Genomic DNA, 21,092 nt, shown 5'->3' with positions numbered 1-21,092 from the left:
TATCATCAAAGAAAGTGTCTGTAAAGTGCCTGTAAGATCTGAAAATTATGTCCATCATATGATTGAAAGTGGCTGGTGCATTGGTAAGCCCAAAAGGCATCACCAAAAACTCATAAAGTCCAAAAGTGGTCCGAAAAGCTGTCTTATGGGCATCTTGTGGGTGGATCCTTATCTGATGATATCCACTTTTTAAATAATATGGCTGAAAATCATGGCCCCTTTCAGTCTATCCAAAATATCATCTATGCAAGGGATTGGAAAGCTGTTCTTGACTGTCATTTTATTAAGAGCTCTATAATCCACACACATATGATAAGAGACATCCTTCTTTTGAACTAAGAGCACTAGCGAACAAAAGGGTGAGGAACTGGCCTGATAAGTCCTTTGGAGAGCAAATCATGTACCTATGCCATAATTTCTTGAGTCTGGGCTGCGCTCACACGATAAGGTGGTCGATTCGGGGGCTCTTTTCCTGGAAGAAGCTCTATAACATGATCTTCAGGTCGTTCTAGAGGAAGCTCTCCTAGTAGAGAACCTAAAACACAATCTTTGAAAGATTCTAGAAACTGAACTTTGTCTTTTTCTAAAAGACTTATTCCCACTTGAGGTTCACCCTCTTTCTCTTTAACAAAGACCATATACGCAGAAATTGCAGACTTTATTGATTTAGCAATGGAAATATTTGATACAACTAGAATGGTCTCGCCTTTTCTCTTGGCCAAAATCTTGTGTTGCTTATTCCGATGCACAAAACTGAGAGTTCTTGCTTTAGAATCAAGAACTACCTCCTTTCTATGGAACCACGGCATACCCAAAATAGCATCATAATGATTGAGAGGTGAAACATAAAACTCTTCGTGGTCTACATAGTCCTGTACATGAATTCTGAGCTTTCCAATCAAAGGTGTGACTTTGACTGGATCCCCTTCAAAAACATACTCTGCATCCAAAGATAATCCTAATTCTTTTGTCTTAATTCCTAGCCTCAAAGCTAGATCTTTTGAAGTGAAATTATCGGTAGCTCCTAGATAAAAAAGAATAAAAAATTTATGGATTGACGAAGGGCACCAAGAGAAGAGCATTCCCTAGAGGTTGGCGGCCTTCCAGAGCTCCACATTGGGATTCTTTTCGGATTCCTGTAGAGATTGGAGGAGGCTCTGGAAATCCCTCACGAATAGAAAGATCACTCTTTTCTTTTGGCTTTCTATTCATGGAGGGATTGCAGTGAACCTGTGGAGATCCAGGTTCAGGGCTGACCCTACTTGTCCTCGATACCACACAGCAGTTGAGTCAGTTCAGCATAGCCTTTGGGAGTGCACACAGGCGAGGACGATTTGAAAGAATGTTGCTAGGATTCTTTGTATTTTTCATAGAGCACCCTTCTTCATGACTTGGGGATCAGTGGCATGGTAATCTCTCACTGGCCCTCAGGTGTTTTTCGAGGGACATGACCTAGATTCAGCCTTCATTATATGACGATACTCTGTGGACTCTTATTCCCTTCAAGATGTTCCTTTCACTCCTTTCAGAGCTGCTCATGCCTTGCTAGACACATCACGGGAGATTCTAGCTAGCTTTACAGCATGGCATATATGGAGGGCCAAATGTACGGAGGCGATAGAGGGTCACATGTTCATCCCTTCCAGTCTATGGCCAATATATGGACTGATACTATACATACTCTGATGGCCATCTGGTCGAGCATGCAGGGATCCTCCAGAGTAGCCACTGCCACGAGGGCTATCTTCTTCAGAGTTTGGAGAGGATCTCCCTTCTTCTCTAAATCTTCTTCAAGGTTGAGGTGGCATTTTCAGCCTCCACCTTCGATTTTTGTTAGCTCTTTTTGAGCTGTTTATTTTCTTCTCATGCATAACATGTTGTACTCTTGCATTAGAGCTTGCTCTTGCGGTTTTCAATTATACTTAATGAAGTGATCTTTTTTTGGGGGGGGGGGGGGGGGAAAGAATTAAAGCATTCTGATCTCTTACTTTACCCCACGCAAGGCAAAGTTCTCAATTTCCTCGTTTTGTGGTTTTGCCCAACAAATCTGGGACTCCTCCCGCCACAGGCTTCGGCGGTTCTCTTGGCATTTTCTGCAGGCCTTTCAGGGCACTGGGCAGCCATATGCCCTTCTGTTCCACAATGGAAACACTTACCCTCCTTTCAGAAGGTTTCAATCTATTTTGGAGGAAACTTTGACTTCCTTTTGAAAGGCTTGAATGGGCCCCTCGGCTTCTGAGGCTGAAATCTTTTTAAACGTTGGGTTGGTGCCACAACCCTCTTGCTAGTATCCACACCCTTCCCTTTTTCTGCCATAGTGTGAAGGAGGTCTTCCCTTAACAGTTCAACCACGGAAGCTGAATGCATCAAATCTCGAAGCTTCGTCTTCTTTGAATCAATGCTTACTTGAGTTCGTTGTTAGTCTTTTCTGAAATTTCTTTGAAGGGTGTGATCTGAAGATAAGCTGTCCAAAACTTTTGATTATATGTCTCGATGATGTCAGAGGCTGCCATGCACACACTTTCCTAGGCTGTATGAACATCATCAAAGAAATTATTGGGCAGAAACTGCTCATAAAACTGCTTCTTAAAGTCTTTCCATGTCTTTAGAGCCTCTTCTGCAACTAGAAGGGCTCCCCACCAAGCACTGGCACTATTTGTCAGGTGAAGACTTACAATTTTTAACTTGGACTTCTCGCGATAGTGCCCCGTTTTTGAAGGCTATATCAAACTGACGAATGAACTGCAAAGCATTTTCAATGGCTCCATACTTTCCATTAAAAGTACTGAACTTGACCGACTTACCACCTTCCTTGAAGTCTTTGCTTCGAGATCTGGATCTCCTTCTGCGCTTACAACGAGAGCGTCCCCGGGATGCAGAAGAAGATGAGGAAGAGGAAGAAGAAGAAGAAGAACTAGAAGAAGATGGGCTTGAACTGGGAGATCTCCTTCCATGCTTTCGGCTTCGACTCCCACGAGGCTTCGAGCTCCTCCCTCTATTCCTTGAAGTATGACGATTTTGGTGTGATGCAAGACTCCATGAACACTTCCTTGAAGAATGCGAATGCTTAGAAAAGTCTTTTGATGGAGAAGTGAGAGAAAGCTCTTGATCTCCCTTTTCTTTTAGCAACATTGAAACTTACTCGGTCATCATCTCCTCGGATAGATGCTGAAATCGAGGCTAAAAGCTACTTTTACTTCAGTCACTTAAATCACTTAGCACAACTTAGAAACAAGCTTCAACAACAACAAAGGTGAGGCTAGAATGCCCCTGCTCAATGAAAATAGTACACAGTGCACCCACTGGCCCCAAATGCCTTGGCGCCCCTTACGGTATTTATTTAATGCTTCTGAATGGAAATGCTTTACAACAAGGGTTCAACCCTGCACTGTTCCTCTCTGCAAATCCTCTACTTGTCTTCAAGGCATCTAATCCCACTGCACCACTAGAATTCCCACTGGCAAGGCATACTCAGGCATTCACTTCTGATCTGACACAACTTAGAGACATTCAGGCATCCAAACCACTGGCAAACTGAGCTCAAGGCAACCTCAAGGCTATCACATGCATCCACACTATCCTTGGGCCTTCCCCCTTGCCTTTGGGTGCTTCCTAGAACCTGTTGGAGTCCTGAAAGGACTGCACACAACACGCATGCATTGCAAAAAGCTGCAAAGCAAGAAAGAACAAGGAAAAACCAAACCTGGAACCAACTCCCGCTGTCTGTGGCAGAGGGGCGAGCTCCTTTTTCGCACCTATCCTCTGTCCAGGCTCCTCGCAGGGTGTAGGTGTCTTCCAACAATCAGGAGAAGAGAGAAATGAAGGTAGAGAGCGGAGGGTGAACAAGAAAGAGCTATAGAGGAAAGATGGTTCACAGATCTGCCCTGAAATGATTGCCTCGGGATCTGTGCATGAATCCTCCTAAGAGAAGGTGCCAAAAGCAGCAGGGAAAGTTCCTCCTGCAGCCTGCATTGGTCCAAAACAGCTCCAGAAGCCACTTCCTTCTAGGAAGTGTGCACTTCCTCTAGCCAGTCCCTCATGGCCAAACCATTACTACACTTAACCATGGTTAACCTTGGGTTAAGCGTAGGTTGAGTTACGAAGATACTTTACATCACTTTTCACGTCCTCCTAACTTTCAGGATTTTCTTCCTAAATTGGAGGCTTTAGGTGCCTTTTTAGTCTTGAGGGCCCTCTTTTAAAGAGGCGCCCCCTTGTCCTTGCTTGAGAGCCTTGTGGGACCTGTTTTTTGTGCTTTTCTCCCTAATCTTGGGTCCTTTTTGCACTATCTTGGGTCCTACACATTGCACAAATAAATTCCAACACTTTAACCCATTAGAGGTTAGCGAAATGCATGCATTCCTAGTTCTTGGACTATTTCTAGTACCTTATGGATGTCCCCATAGTTCCCTTTTTATCAATGCAAGGCAACACTAAAAACAATAAAACTTATTCTTGTTTAACCAACTTCTCCATTCTTTGACGAAAGTCAATTCTAAAATTACTCTTTATTTTCTTAGGAGAAGTCCCAAATGGTGACAATTTGCATGTGCGAGACCCATGGTTGACACGTATAATCACGTTCGATGCGTACCATTCAATATTAGTGCGGTACTAAACGAACTAAAAAATCTTAGGCGTATGTCCGTGGTACGTTCGATACCAAAAAAAAGACAGAGATTTTAGAGTTTTGGAGTAGATACTTGTACAAGCTTTAAAACTTGTACAAACATGTTATATAGGTGCTTAGTGGAGATAAAGAGGGAGAGATATGAAGATGCTTGATGCAGCTTGAGCCTTGTCACTTGTTGGAGATGGAGAGGGGAGAGTCAAGACTCAGAGTCAAAGGTAGATGTTTAGTGTGAGATCGTAGCGAGGAGAGAGGGGGTTTATATGGAACCTTGCCATTTGGGAGGCCCAAGATCAGTTTGGCGTAACCACCACCAATAACAAAACCAGCCATCCAAAACAAACGAATGCAAAAAAAAACATAACATACGGATTGAACGGTACAGTACGGGACAGGACGGGACGTTCCGTACGTCGAACGAGGGCAACCATGGCAGGACCGTGCACTAAATATGAGCTTACGGTCAAGATCCCAAATGGAATTGACAATACGGTGTTTAATGGGCCGGGTAGAATGTTATTTGAAGCAATGTCCTCCGGCTCTGGGTCAAATCCTAGCACTCTACTAGACCTCACGTGCATGTGTTGATCACTTAGCTAGGCTGCTCTACTCAGAATCGGTCACTGTGCACTTATGGGCTTAAAGCAGCAGTCGTTGCGTTAGCCTTAATGCAGCTACTTTTGAGTCACTACGTTAGCCTTAATGTAGCGACTCCTTAATGCAACAACTCCATAAAGCAACGACTTCTATCGCAGCAACTCCAATAACGCGGCGACTAGTTAGCAAGGACTTCTTAACGTGGTGGGTCCTTAACATAGCAGTTGAATATTAACGACTCTATGGTCGTTGCATCAACCCTAGTCCCTAACGCAGCAAGTTGGCCTGTGATGTGAGGGGGATGGTGACAAGCGGGGGGAGTAGCCAAGCGAAGCTCAATGCTGTGAATGCTCCGACCCTGTATCTGGTAAGCTGGCGAGACCGTATCTATGGAGAAGGCGTGGCCCCCCTCTGTAAGCCAAGCTGCCATACCCCACGTGAAATCTCTCTGCGTGCTCTGAAGCCGTGCCACAATCCGAAGCGCTCCGAGCCAGAGGAATAGTCTCCATAGCTCTGACTGTAAATCTGTGGCAGTTGCTATCCACCCGCATCTCCTCAAGCCACGGGCCCACTGGGAGACCTCCATGTGCGACCATCCAGAAGAAATAGGATATCTTCTGTGGACGCAGGCTAGACCACAGGCCGACCCAAAATCTGGATCTAACCTCCTCGGGCACCTACTGTTCAATCCAATGTCTCCCCCGCGAAGGGGTCCATCCATCTGGAGGCGACGTCCTATCCGCATGGTGTACGAGCACCTCCTCCACTCTCTCTGAGAGACCTGCTCTGCTGACCGGCCCTGCTGACCGGCCATAACCACTCTCTGGGGTCCCACTGTATCTCGTTTTGAGAGGGGACCCTCCCATAATCATAGTCTCCAGCCGGGGGCCTCTAGGTCTGTGATGCAAGAAGGGTCGATCGACCACTCCTTGCCCAAACGTCCCACTACTCTGACCCTCTGCCAACCCACCTGGCCGAACACCCCGTCCATCTCACATGTGATCCAGGGCTGCAATAGTCCGCCCGGTCTCACATCATAGAACTGCGTGCTCGTGGAGGTTGGCGACTGCGTGCACAGCTAAATCCTCAGAGATACACCCGTCCTAGAGAACTGTCCTAGCCAGTGTGCCGGAATGAAAACCTGCAGTCCCTCCCTCCAAGAGTCCGGAATAGCTGCCTCTATCTCCACCATCCTTTGGCCCGCCCCTCTCAGATGAGAAAGAACCTCCAATCGTGCCTCTGCCTCTGCTGGGAGTCTAGACCATGTCTGCAAGGAGCGAGCCGGGCCGCTGTCCCACTGTGCCCAACCAATGTGTAGGCACTGCCCTAGCATCAAACATCCTGATAAGCGACTGGCGTGCAAACTCCTCCGCATACCGGGGGCTGACTCGGATGAGACCTCCTAAGATCCGCTTCCCCTGAAGAGACTCCTCATCAAGGGTGAGTCCTTCCCCATGCAAGGGGCCTCCGAAAAGATCCACCTCTGGAACGGCTACCACTGACCACCTGTGCGGGGGGTGTTCCTCAAGAGACCGCACTGTAAGAGAAGTTTCCAGGGCTTCATGCCTGGAGTGAGACCCGTGACTATCAACTTGCCCAACAGGGCTCTGCTCTGCATCTCTGGATCTATAATACCCAAGCCTCCCTGTGCCTGTGGTAGTATCACTGTCTGCCACGCAACTTTAGCTCTGGTGTTGTGAGTGCCACCTGATCTTGCCCAAAGGAAGTTATGGACCAAGCGTCTCAACTGTCCCATGCAACCCCTGTGAAAACACCAACAAGAGGCTATGTACCAAGCTGTGGCCAACAGGACCTGGTTAGCCACCAAGGCCTAACCTGCCAGAGAGAGTTTGGCTGAGCTCCACCTCACGCTCTCGAGAACCGGGGCTATCTGCTGCTCTGCGGAGATGTCAATGCCCACATAGCATCCCAAGTACCTCACCGACTGGCCACTCGAGATTCACCTGAAGCCTACCAATGTGGCCCACCGAAGAATCTCCTGGGACTCCTGAATCACTGAAAGAAAACCGACTCATTTGCCCCAGTTGATCCTTGCCCCTGAGGCAGTGCAATAAACCTCAAGAGCCCCCTAACCGCATCCAGGCTCTCCTCCGAACCCTCCACATACAAGGCCGTATCATCTGCGAACTCCGAGTCCAGAAGCTCCTCCTCCTCTCTAATCGGTAGCCTCATCCCTCTAAGGCCAACAGTCTGTGACCTCACAAAATAGCCCAACGCCTCCGCGACAAAGAGAAAGAGGAAGGGAGCCAGTGGGCAGCCCTGTCTCACGGAGCGGGTGAGCCAGAAGGCCTCCCCGATGAACCCACCAATCAACATCTGACTGGAACTCCCGGCATACAAGGCGGAGACCCCTCTGATCCACATGTCTGAGAAGCCTAATCTCTGCATCGTGCCCTCCAAGAAGGACCACTCTACCCGATCATAGGCCTTCTCAAAATCCAGCAGCAGGATCACAAGGGGCTGCACCTCCTCCCTGGCCCAATCCAGCGCCTCCCAAAAGGTGAAGATGTTGTCGAGGATGCTACGCTCCTGGACAAAACCTGTCTGCGTGTCGCGGATGATGTCGACTAGATGGGGTCGTAGCCACAAACTCAAGACCTTGGCTAAGATCTTGTATGCGGTGTCTAGCAGAGTGATCGGTCTCCACTGTCGAATGTCCGAGCGGTCCCCTCCCTTCGGGATCAAACAAATCCAGCCTCTGCTCAGGGATGGTGGGAGTGCTCCTGAGTCAAAGATCTCCTGAAAGGCCAGCCGAAGGGAGGTGTGCACAATGGGCAAAAAGCTCCTGAAGAAGACCGGGGATAGTCCATCCTCCCCTGGGCACTTATGAGTTGGAAGTGCCCTGAGAGCTTCCCCAAAGCTCGTCATCTGTGAAGGGAGAATCCAACTGGTTGCTCACGCCCTGAGAGACTACAGCTGGGACATGCTCCCATACCTCCTCGCGGGCCTCTCACACCTGGGGGGGCTCCTCCTCCGCCTGAAAAAGGTGTCGATAGAAATCCAAAGCCAACTCCATAATCTCATGAGGGTCCGAAACCACCTTGCCGCTAGCGTCTCTCAGTCTCTGCAACTGGGCACCTGCGGACCTAGGCCCCGTGGCCTGAAAGAACTGGCGGCTCATCCTATCCCCCTGCTGTACCCAACGAGCACGAGCGGAATGGTAAGAATACTCAGCTCTCCTCAACTCCGTGTCTTGAAGCGCCAAACATGCACACTCATATCTGTCAGCAAGCCACTGGGACTCCATGTCTTGCTCCCTCAGACGCTCAATGGAGGCTAAGTCACGCCTCAAAGCTCTCTCTCTCTCTCTTGAAGTAAAAACGACAGCGGAGAGCCTGGGTGCGGAGCTCCTCACTGCTCCTCTGAATCGCCTCAACTGTCTAGGATGCCCAGCCACCCTCCGGAGTATCCTCTGGCTGCTGCCAAATCTCCGAAATGACCTGCTGCACCTCCTAGCGCATCTGGGATGTGAACCCCCCTCTGTGGGAACCCTCAACGGGGCTGCTCCAAATGAAGCACAATTGGCAAGTGGTCTGAGAGGGTAGTCCCTACAAGAATGCCCGTGGAACCACCTCTATGCATGGCCCAATCACCAACGTAGAACCTATCCAACCTCTCAAGCAATCCATCATGCCGGCGCTGGCCAAAGGAGAAGCTAAAACTGCCAGAGGCCCTAGAGAACTCAGCCTCCCTCCAGGGGTCCCTACCGCAGACCGAAAAGATAAACTGCTCCCAAGTACTCTTCTCTGCCATGGGCATCTCGAAGAAAGAAGCACCCCCTTGTTTGTCTTCTCCAAACTCAAGATTGTTGAAGTCCCCTCTAACAATCCACGAGTCTACATCAGGGAGACAATCGATCAAGCGCCTCCAGAAGGCCGGACGCTGCTATCTACAAGCTGGGGTATACACGTTCAAGATTCGATCCTAGAATCTCCCGTCCGTAATCCCATCCAGACTGCTCTGTCTGTAATGAGCTCCCCCTGGTCATACACCTCTAATGCAACCGCCTGTGAGATTGAAATGCTGACCCCTCCACTCCTTCCCACTGCGGCAGACCAGATCTCCAGGCCTCTCCCAAGAAGGAGGTGGCATCTACGTCTAATGTCCAAGGCAAAAAACGTATGTTCTTAAACCAAAAGGAAATCCACTGCCCTACCAACCACTGCTCTCTGTAACTCCTGACGAAGTAACAAGTGGTGGGGTTGCTGACGTGCCCAATCGTGAAGTCCGTGCACGTTCCAACTCACCATGGTCCAACTCATGGGGAGGCGGGAGGGGTGGAAAACAAGGCTCTCTTGTGCGAAGGAGCCTGCACTACAACCTCTGGCTTCTGTGACTTCGCCGACGGTTTGGAGGGGGAGTAGTCCAAATCCACTCGGCGCCGAACTAGTGGCATAACTGGCTCGATGCCTACCTTAATGGCCCATTGCATCAAGAAGGAGGCCTCGACTCCAAGCCAATCCGCACACTGCTGTAGCATCCAATATGATGCCTGCTTAAGCTCAACCTCAAGACCTAGGCGAAGCACACAAATAGCTGCTCCCAAGTCCTGTCTATCTGCAGAAAAACCCAACTGAAAAGTGGCGGTCTCCCCATGGGAGACCCACAGTTCCCTCCCCTGCGGGCCTAGCCAATCCTCCATCATGCTGAACATCTGCTGCCCCATCATCAGATCAAACAGCGTGGGGGTCCACTGCTCCTCCCCACTAGCTGAGAAATGAAACCCCCAGAAGGGACAAGTGCGAGAGCCATACACTCCTATGGAACCTCCTTTTCGGGGCTGTAAAATTAGGACTGACACCTCTAGAGCAAGCGGGTATCCGTCCGGAATCTCTAGGTAGTTCCATGCTCCTAGCCTCCAAAACTCTCTGGATAGAGGATGACCAGAGCAGGGCTTAGGACCTAGAAGCTAAGAAAAGGGCCCCAATGACCGTAACTGTGAGGAGGCAAAGCCGGGGCTAGGCCGCATCGAAGAGTGCTCAGGCACCCCCTTGCCCATAGGTCGAGACGAGGAAGGGCGGGAGGTGGGCGGGGGGAAAGGAGGCTGCTGTAAGGGGACCGAGGGGGCCGAGAAGGAGAGGCCGGGGGGGGAGGTGAGAGTAACAGCAGCTTGGGGGGGGGGGGTGCGGGATCGGGGGGGCAGCAAGGGGCAACCTCGGGAGGAGGGGGCGAGGGACCTCCGGAGCCGACTCTGCTGGGACTCCAGACTCCCACTGAACGGGAACCTGGGTACTCTGCTCTGCTATCGCCTGCAGGTCCGAGGGGAGATCGAAAAAGGTCTCCTCCTCCTCCATCCGTGTCCAGTCCGGGGACTCCGCTGGCACCTTCCCCTTCCCCTTCCTTGTGTCCTGGGAAGAAGAAGTATGCGCCTTCTTGCACTCTTTAAGTCTGACTCTCCTTCTTTTGTTTTTTTAGCTAATTTCGAGGGCTTCTTTTTCTCCACCTTGGTCCAAGTCCCTTGGGAGGGCTCGACCCAAGGTGTCTAAGTCTGCTGCTGCCTCGCTTGCTGCTGGGGCCTGGCCGACGGACGGCGATGAGCCTCCCTATGATCCTGTCTCTGATGAGGAGCCCTGCCCACCAAACAGTCCCGTGCCAGGTGACCCATCTGTCTACACCGAAGACACTGCCCGAGAAAGCTAGAGATCTCCACACACTGTCTGAACTCACCTCCATCTAAGGTCTCCAAGAGGATCTCCTCTGGAAGGGACTATGGATGCTTTGCAATAACCCGGAGGCGGGGGACCCCGTCATCTGCCACTACTGAAGCCGTTGTCTGTAGCGGAGATGCTAAAATTGTGCCAAAACAATTCCCTATGGAAGGAAGAATAGATCTATACTCCTTCAGAAGCCCCGAGAAGTGGAGCGTCACTGGGAATCGTGGCACGTGATGAGTCAAATCCATGTCGAAGCCATGGTACCAAGGAAGGAGGTAGACAACATGAGGGCCTAGTAGGATAGGGCTCTGCTCGACAATGAAGGCCGTGGTGTCGGGGGAGTTCAACTGCATGAGGAAGACTCTCCCATAGATCGTGACCTCCTGAGGTGGTCAGCCCCTAGGGCTAAGCTCACCTAAAGAAAATCCCTGACCTGTTTCCTTGACGGGGTGAGCCCAACAATGCAACCCACCAGGTTCCTGTCCTGCAAAGCCTCTACTTCACACTTGACCTACTGCTTGTCTTCCGGAGAGAGCATAATCTTAACCACAGTGGGGGTCGAAGGTGCTACCATGTGAGCCCTTCTTGCCAGACCAACGGTCACTGTCAAGGTTCAATTCTCCCGAGAAACAAACACTGTTGGAGGTGTGAAGCAGAAGCTGCCTTGCCCTTTTGCTATGCTGATTTTCCGCCAGTAAAAGACTGGCAGATGGGTGGAATCTGAAGGTAAAAGCTGACTCTTCAACTGTCTCTTCTTTCCCCCTTTTTTTCTTTTTTTCTTTTTTTTTTGGGCAGTAACTGGAAGAGTAACCGACTGGTTACACTAACCAGACTAACTGGCTCTGGTCTGGTTAGTCTGTAACTGAGCTCTAACCAGTAGTTGGATTGACCCTGGTCTTGTTATACTAACCAAACTGGTCTAATTAGGTTAGACTAACTGGACCAGGGTTAGGCTAACTGGATACTGGTTCAACTAACCAATGTCCACTAACCAAGGTCAACCAAACCAAGGTTAACTAACTACAGTTAATTTAACAAGTTTGCCCTAACCACAATCAGCCACCTGCAGAGCGAAGGAGAGGTGAATGGATGGCGAGTGGTGACGCGAGAGCTTGGCTCACCTCGAGCATTGGGTAGCATTGACGAGTAGCCATGGTTCCGTCGTCGTAGCGTAGTTGTTTTATTAATAACCACTCATCAGCCAGGTGGTCATCCAACATCACTTTGTGCCAAAACTCCTTGAATTTTAGTGTGTGACGGTACTGGTTCTTCGTACTAGGAGTGCTGACACGATAGAGGGCGGTGAGCTTCCTGGAATCCTCGGGCCTCTTGGGAGGTAATTCTTGAGGAAGTGCATCTGAGAAACAATCCTGAAAATCTGAAATAAAAGCAGCCCTTTCTCTATCTAAAGCAGAAAGAGTAGAGCCTTCCTGAACTGGTTGGCTGTCCCCTTTGACAAAAATCAAGTACGCTGAAATATGACGCTTTATTCCATTGGAAATACAAGAAGCTGAAACTACAGGGATGGACTCCCCTTTCAACTTTACATGATTTTTGCCTCTATGAGTTAAAGAAATCTTCTTGTTTCTCATCTGCACATCAGCCCCTACCCTGTACATAGGTGCACTACAAAATTCTAGGGCTTCTATGAGCTCGGGCCATGGAGAAGAGGAAGAGCCTATGATAAATGAAGCGGGATCTTGGCATTGTATTGGAGTATTGGTTGCAGTCTGGGGAGCAGAGGGGGTGGGGGGAATGCTTGTTGCTATGGGGTGGAGACCAATATTTACACTATCGTCACCATGAAACCCTTCCACATCAATGGGGTCTTGAATGGTTGTCTTGCCTTTAGGGTGTTGGGTGGAGGCCTGGAGGTGTTGTTGTCTCCTCAGGAATTCCTGCACTTGACGCAGTTGACTATCAAGTGGTTGTTGCTTCTCCTGGGTGTGAGTGAACGAGTTCGTCAAGAAGACCAACCATGAACCAGTCGTGGAAGACTAGCGCAGGCTAGGAGCTAACAGTAAGGAGAATTACTTGACTGTATTAATAACTTTTCCAAGAGTTCCTTCACTTGTGACATTATCACTTGCAAGCTGTGCCCTCAACAGGGTAGCATCATCTACCTCACTCCTAGAACTAGTATCACCGTTGAGCTGAGTTGTAGCTTCATGTGTGGCCAGCTCAAAAGGCATTTGTTGTGCTCCCTTCAGCTGTACACTAGCTGGATCACTAAGGCTTTCCTGCCTTCTCCCTTGAGGAGTTGTGGAGCTCTCTTGCTCATGGGTACTCACCATGTTTATGGCTGTAATATTCAGCTGTCAAAAAGTGCAGCAAAGATATCCTTCCACCAAACTACCGAGGCCCACCTCTTGGGAAAGAGAGTGGTATCTCGGCAATGGAACCAATGAAACCGGCCTCTAATCACTCAGAGGGAAGTGAAACTAAACCTTTAATCACTTCAGCACTTATTTACAGCTCACAAAGCATATATCACAACCATTAACCATTGCATGATCACCATTTGGCATTTACCCATTTGTTCACAAACAAAACCACTGAAAAAGGGATGGAGGCTAGAATGCCCCTGCTCAACAAACATAGACAAGTGCACCCGATTGGCCCCAAACACCGTGGCGCCCCTTTCGGTATTTCTTTATATTTCACAATGAAATGATTTCAAGTTGCATCTGGGAGACCTTTCCTGCAACTGAGCACGCAGCCCCAATGCACTGAGCCTTCGCAAGGCTTTCAAGCATAGAACACCATCACATAAGTGCACTTAACCCATAGGCTCAATCCAAAGGCATTCTCTTTTCCAAGTGCAATTCCATTGGCTGTCCAAATGCAATCACACTGCACCCCAGCTGCACTCTCTTTGAGTGGTTTCCAAATGGCATTCACGAAGCTTTTCAAAGCTCCAAAATAAAATCAGGGGATCAATTTGACAAGGCCATGTTTCCAAGAACGAGGAAGAGATTGTTCTGCCCAAGCATGATTGATCATAAGAAGCAGAGTGTTCTTGAGATCACCCCAAAATGCACGGAAGAATTCTACAGTCAATCCATCCCAACCAGGAGAGCTGCCTTTGCGTAAGTGATTCAGAGCATCATCCAGTTCATTAAGCATAAAGGGCTGCTCCAGTGCACAAGCCCGTTATGGGCTAAACATGCATCAGAAATTGAGACCTAGCTGCATTCACTTGCATTAAGTGGTCAGGCTGAGGAGAAAAGAGATGCTGAAAATGACTAGAGCATTGCGATTCCAATTCTGATTTGGATGTGGTCCAGGTGCCATCATCTTGCCTAATTCTGCAAATATCCTCCTTTCGCCTGAAGGTACAAGGCCCTCTAGGGGGCCCATTAAAAATGCCACGTCATCATTTCCCAACAACCACTCTTTTAATTCCTTGGAATGCCTTTGGGCCTAGGGATTAATTACGCTTATGTGCTAGGCACCATGCCACGTTTAATTACACATTATTAAGCCCACGCTTGGACTTTTAAAACCAAAGTTGTCACGGTCTTGTAGTACATTAAAGTACTTAGAATTTCACACCCCCGTGACAGAGAGCCCTCTCAATGGGTACATGGCTTAGGTTTGGTCGTTTTCCAATTACATGCTCGCAATGTCAAAGGCACTACATTTGGCATTACCCCTTGGCACACGAAGCTTGGAGGAGATCTTTGAGGGTGGTCTTTGCTGGGATTTAGGATGAGATGGTGGTGCTAGGGAGCAGTGGCCTAGGTTACAAATAGAGAACCTGCTTGTGGGTTATGCAGACATTCAAGGGAGCTAGTCCTTCATCCATAGTTAGGACTTCACAGAGACCGGGACAAGTCATAGATGGGAGCTGATAGCGAGCATCATTGCCTGGTACATATGGACAGCTAGGTGCAAGCAAGACATAGAGCAGGGAGCCACATCAAACACTGGAGTCTGGCCAGCATTTGGCATACTTTTAAAGGCCAATAGGATAGAATCCAAGGAGACTTGGCTCGCGATAGATATAGGAGGGAGGCTTTATTGGTAGATGGAAGCCAGGCCCTTTCCTTCTTTTCAGAGATGGTGGAATAATATGGCATTATAAACCACTAGAGTGGCTATTTGTTCAGCCCTTTGTATGAGATAATACCCTATAGAGCAGCCAGCCAAAGGGATATCCTTGTACTTTTGTATTGTACCCTTCATTGGGGAGTTGTTTTTTTTTCTCTGGAAACAAAAGTCCCACTCGTACGCATTCAAGAACATGCTTTAGAGGAAGTATAGGTTACATGGGATATCCTTGGGTTTTTGTATTGTACCCTTCACTGCAGAGTTGTTTTTTTTTCTTTGGAAACAAAAGTCCCATTCGTACGCATTCAAGAACATGCTTTAGAGGAAGTATAGGTTACGTGGGAAGAAGCACGCTTGAAAGCTGTCCTTCAAAAGGAGAAACCTAAGAGGAAGGACATTAGGGTTTCAGCCGCAAATAATGGAATTAGGAGAATTTCTTCAGGTGTAAAATACGGTTTCAAGTGTATGTTAACAAGACCAGCAATGAAAATTCGAACACAAGTAAAATGAGTTAGCATGAGAGCAAGCTTGAGGGCTCTCCTCAAAAGAGAAACCTGAGGGTAAAGAGGGCTTGAAATTTACTGAAAACATCCATATGAAGGATTGATGGATTTTCCATGGAAGCTCTCTCAAGAACCTAGCATCCGAACAAGGTGGAAAATCTCTTTAAGGTTACGCAGCTCCATACCCTCCCAAAACTATTTTTATCTTCAGGTGTGATATGGAACGTTGTGACTGAAATTCCATACAGTTTATAATTAGTACTGAGCTCTATCTCATACAAACCAATATCAATTAGTTCCAGATTCATTCAAGAACACTATGCAAGGTGAACACCAAACCCTTCCTTAATATAGTCTACAAGCGACATGGAATAAATTAATTCAATTGAATCTTGTTGAGACATGCACATGTGAAGAGTACAACTGCAATCACTATTGCAATCACCGGTAAATGCTTGAGTATACAGTGAACTTTGAAGTCATTCACTCTTAGGAGAGCCATTGCAGATCAGGTGATGGTGAGCCTAACGGTTCCTGAAGTGTTATAGTTGGCATTGAACCACATTTGCTAAGAGCTTGTGCAACATGCTTGCCACACTTGTGTTCGTCCTTCAAAAAATGCAAGTAAAAGCACTTCTTAAAAAGAGAGAGGACAGTTAGAGGATAGATAAGTATGTTTCCTAAAAGTACATAGAGCTCTCCAAGGGACGTTTGGCAAGCTCATGGCTCCCAGCTCACCCCATCAAATCTCCTCCTTGACTGCTTCTCCTCTGCACAACTTGTACAAGATGTCCCCGCTTGGATCTTTCTTGATGATCCATAGTCTCCCATTCTTGTGCTCTCCCCTTCTCATTCCTTTGGTGGGATATAGATATCCCTCCTTGGAGACCCTTTTCTGTTCCCATTTAGTCCAAGGATCTGCAAGTTCGCCCTTCCTCATCTATGGTCCCACTCTCTCATATGAAGACATGAATAGTAACATATCAGATGCATTTACTTAGAGGACATTCATTTCTAAATAGCTTGTCACAGTCCACCTCTTTTATCAAATCTTCCTTGCTTCCTTGCATGCAACTATCCCAATTCGTTCTAGGAGCCCTCTTATCTGTGAAATACAAAGCAATGAAATTATCAACTCAATAAACCCAGAGTTTACCAACATACAGTCTAGCAGTTTACCTTGCTCTTCGTCCCTCCATGCACCTTACTCCTTCTAACGGACTCTTAAGGGCAGTGCGCTCCGCACCCGTGCCTTTTGTTTTCATCCTACATCTTTCATCTTTGAATATCATCGACTCTAACTTTCAATGTAACCATCCTTTTTGGCCTGCCCTCACTGGGAGGTCTAATTGGAGGTGTTTTCCAAATTAGCATTTGGATTTTTATGATTTGGCTAAGTTGCACTTGCTATTTGCATCCCATCTTTTTCTCCCCCTCCCCCCCCCCTCTCTCTCTCTCTCTCTCCTTCTTCTTCTCTCTCTTGGCAAACAAGATGATCGAAATTAGCATTTGGATTTTATGATTGGGCTAAGATGCACTTGCTATTTGCATCCCATCTTTTTCTCCCCCTTTCTCTCTCTTCTTCTTCTCTCTCTAGGCAGGCCACATGAATGAAATTCATCTTGTTTCAATCTTTGAGTCTCAAAAAAGGGCAGTGCTATCGGCACCTTGTATCCTTGTTTTTCCTATCATGAAGTTTCATGAAGTTTTATTCAGTATTGTTATCACATTATTAAATGAAATCTTTTTCTAGCTATTCAAATGAACCAAATTGCATGTGCTCTAATGTAGTTCCAATTTTCATGTTGGAGTTTGAAGGCATCCCCCATCAAAATAGCTTTCTAGGGCCATTTGGGAGAGCATGCACGGATCCTCCAAAGCAACTACTGCCAGGAGAGGTACTTTTTTCAAAATTTGGAGAGGATCTCCTTTCTTCTCTGAGTCTCCTTCAGGGTTGAGGTGGCAATTTCAGCCTCCACCTTGGATTTTTGTTAGCTCGTTTTGAGCTAGGTTTTTTTCCTTCCCGCATTTGAGCTTGCTCTTGCGGTTTTCATTCATACTTAATGAAGTAATCTTTTTGAAAAAAAAAATAGCTTTCTAGTTAATGGGCTCTCCCTGTTATTTTCCAAATTCTTCTAGCATGTGATAAAGCCATAAACAAATGGAAAACATCCTCTTTGTGACCCTGACATCATTTGCCTTTACCATCATTCTTTCCAATCTTTTCCCATCTAGAGTTGGACCTACACGGAAAATCAGCCAAAAGAAAGGTGGACATCTTCTCATAAATGTCCCTGTCCTTTGGAATCAGTGCCCCCTTGCCACTGCAAACCCCCATCCAAAGCTCCGTCCTGCTCATCAGTAGAGGTTGACCTTGATTGGAAAACCTAAACTCTCCTTATCTCAGGCAATATTTTCCATCTGCATTCATCTCTAATCCATAACTTACGCCCCCATTGTAGACCTTTTTAAACAAGACAAGCATTGAGGGGCTCAGTGTCATTTACGGTGTTGGCCTTGCAGATAGCAGAAACCCAGATGGTATCATTACTCATAGCAGCCCCTTTACCTGGGAAAATTATTTGACTTTGTATTTCTTCAAAGGCAGTCCAGAGGAATCTCCGTAAGGGACTACCCTTGGTTCTGCAAGGTCCACGGTGAGATGAGAGCAGAGGTAATTTTTCCGCTGCAAAGCTCTTATTGGTCTGAGAGTTTAAAAAATCATCATCAAGAGATGCGTCCACACTGTTCAGGATTTAGTCTAGCCTTGATGATCCAAGATAAGCAGCATGTTCAATATCTACCACACCTAGCCCTCCTTTACGCTTAGGCTTGGTGCAAAAAGACCATTTTTCCAAATTTTGGTTATTGGCTTCTCCTCATAGGAAAGACGTGCATTGTTTTATGAATTTTCAAGTCCAAAGTGAGGGGCACCAGCAAATGCAATGGTTTAGGACTAGTCTCCTCCCAAAAGGATTTGCTTGGTATCCTATCTACTCGTTACCATTTAAATAATGACCGAACCTTATGAGACTTTGCAAGTCTGAAGGCCTTACTCATTCAACGGTCTTTGCAAAGTTTCCTCACCATTGGTCACCTATACCTATGGTATAAGCATCCTGACGCATAATTTTTTGGCACTTGAGCACTGCTCGAAATTGAGAATATTTGCATGTGCCGTCATGAAAATGATGTCCGATCCTTGTGGAACTTTGTGAGTATAAGGTCCTTAGGTCTTTGAGGTTCAGTCCAGGAGTTGGAGCAGCCTATAAAAACCCTCCCACTCCCTCATCTCTTCAGCTTCAGCAGCCCTTCCAAAACCTTCAAGGCTCGTCATCAAGGGACCCTTCAACCCTGGCAGCTTCAGCAGAGGTAAGAGAGAGAGGAGCAATTTGCCCACGATCTTCAGGATATCCCAGCCTTCACTCCGTTCTAGAAGCAGCAGTAACCCCTACCTAATATATCAGATGACAGAAATACGCTAAGAGGGCCAGTTGCACCCAGTATTGAATCGTCACATTCTCACTCACAGGCATTTATACGCATGTGAAAACCATGACTAGTTCAATCAGTCTTTTATGATTCCACGCTCACTCTGTCAGCCCATGCAAGCGTATCGTCTATGAAATTCTTTTTAAAGGAATCAAGCGCTTTATATTCGATTACTCTGAGCTTTTGCTCTTTCATTATAATTATGCCAATAGCCAGCCTCACGTTTTTTCGCTGTTTGCACACGCGAGTGCCTTCACGACAGATTGACTGGTAAAGGTGGACCGTCCAACTACTTAGGATGATTGGTAACATTTTCACTTCATATGTACAAACCAGGTAGATGGTGCGTAACTCGTGTTGTCCACCTTGTTACGATCCTGATCGGTGACAGTTTGCTCATAGTACCACGTTTTTGTTGCCATCATTCAAAATCAGCTTCCCGATGTCACACGGGGAATTAATTATTACCATCACAGAGATTTAAATCTTCAATCATACAAGTAGCAACGAGCATACCTGAAATTGTCGGAGAGGACGTCTGGAAACTGAAAACCAAAGGGCTACCATCCCGAGCAACAGGATAACTACTGACTCTCGCCCTTCCGTACGAGCAAAGATGGTGGTGCTATGGTATGGTACGGACAACAAGGTGACAAAACCTGATTGGTTTACGTTTTTAGTGATTAGTGATAAATCATGGTAAATTTGATGAGAGAGAGAGAGAGAGAGAGCGCACACCACTTTAGCTCTTCCCACTATAACTCACTGAGCACTTCCCTTAGAGGGACGAGTTGATTTGGGAAGAGAGAGAGAAGGGGGGGAAGGAGGTTTGGGAAGGGGGGAGGAGAGAGAGAGAGAGAGAGTGTAAGAGGTGGCCTAAAATAACTAGAGGGACACTTTTTAACAAAAGTGTAAGGAGAGCATTGCTTGCAGGGCAATGCTAAGAGATGGCAATTTGAAACACACATCTTAATTAATTTTATTAAAAATTTTACAATTATATCCTTCACTCTCTAGGGAGTGTTAACAAGGAAATTGATCACTAATTAAGGGAAAATTCACATTGACTATATCTTACTGTCACCACCCCAAAGATCCTTAGTAAGATCAAACTAATCAAACTACAAGTTTTAACTATTGGAAGACTCAAAAAATTGAGGCTTAAGTTATCGTCTTCTCCATTTTTGTTGAAATTTTTATCAAACGTATTCTTATCATGTGAGGGTATCATGTTCACTTAGATGGTGGTGGTGTATTCAAAAATTGACCCCCCTAACAAATAACCATTGCAATGGTAGCAAATTCGTTTTTGTTAAAATTGGCCAATTATAGTAGTTTTTTGCACTTTCATATCCCTATGGATTTAGTTACCTCTAATATCTCTTTTTGCATTGGTTTGCAAGGAGATCATGATAAGAAATGAGAGCTTAGCAACTGTCAGGGTGCACAATGATGTCCATAGCCACAATTTAACCACTTACGTCACAATGGAGTAGTTCATTCACAATGTCTCAACCCTCCATTTGTAGCTTACAAGGAGATACCTTTGCCCCTCTCACCTAGGAAAACGAGTTTCGTCGCACTGTCTTTAAATCCATCCTAGTGCTTGTGCAGCTTGTTTTCTGCAGCTTGTTTTCTATGAAATGCAAGCTTCCACATGCCAACTTTGAATCCCATCTCAATGTGCTTGAAGCTCATTTTATTTTGATTTTGTGTTGTATCTAGTGCAAACTAAGAGGGATTGTATTTGGTTTTAGAAGGCTTACAATCCCTCTTAAATTGCACTAGATAATAAGAGGGTGCTTTACAAAAACTTTTTTCCATTGAAAATTTGGGGGGGAAATGTTGTGTATTAGGGCAGTCAGACTCATAAAACAAAAATAAGTATATCAGCATGTGATGCAAAAAAAGTACGTACATAATTGTAACTCCTCTTAAGCTCTAATAAGTCCCTAACAAATACCAAGTTGTTATCAAATACATTTGTTATGGTGAAGAGATTTAGAACTTATTATTACATGAACAAGACTTATTTCACTGTTGATAACTTTTTCTTTAATGAGTTGGTAATGCAATTCGATGTCCTTTATTTTCACATTGAAACACTAGATTCTTTACAAGTTGTATGCTACTCATGTTATC

The 21,092-nt window shown here is 46.6% G+C and overlaps 1 protein-coding gene across 3 annotated transcripts in view; it reads right to left on the bottom strand.

Annotated features, from left to right (window-relative positions):
• Positions 1 to 19,788, bottom strand: part of LOC147895781 (putative protease Do-like 14) — a 143,091-nt gene extending 123,303 nt beyond the window's left edge. For 2 of the 3 annotated variants that reach the window (XM_087382558.1, XM_087382559.1), the window contains exon 1: positions 19,467 to 19,769. In XM_087382558.1, the coding sequence (XP_087238684.1) occupies positions 19,467 to 19,517 (51 nt within the window). In that variant the 5' untranslated portion in view covers positions 19,518 to 19,769. Of the gene's footprint in view, positions 1 to 19,466 lie in introns of all 3 variants that reach the window. The other variant, XM_087382557.1, reaches the window with a different exon arrangement.
• Positions 19,789 to 21,092: the final 1,304 nt, after the last annotated feature.

This window comes from Dipteris shenzhenensis, chromosome 12 (assembly GCF_047967505.1).
Source record: "Dipteris shenzhenensis isolate YYH24624 ecotype China chromosome 12, Dip_SZ_1.0, whole genome shotgun sequence".
NCBI classification, from domain to species: domain Eukaryota; kingdom Viridiplantae; phylum Streptophyta; class Polypodiopsida; order Gleicheniales; family Dipteridaceae; genus Dipteris; species Dipteris shenzhenensis.
This window is presented reverse-complemented; position numbering and strand designations above follow the sequence as displayed.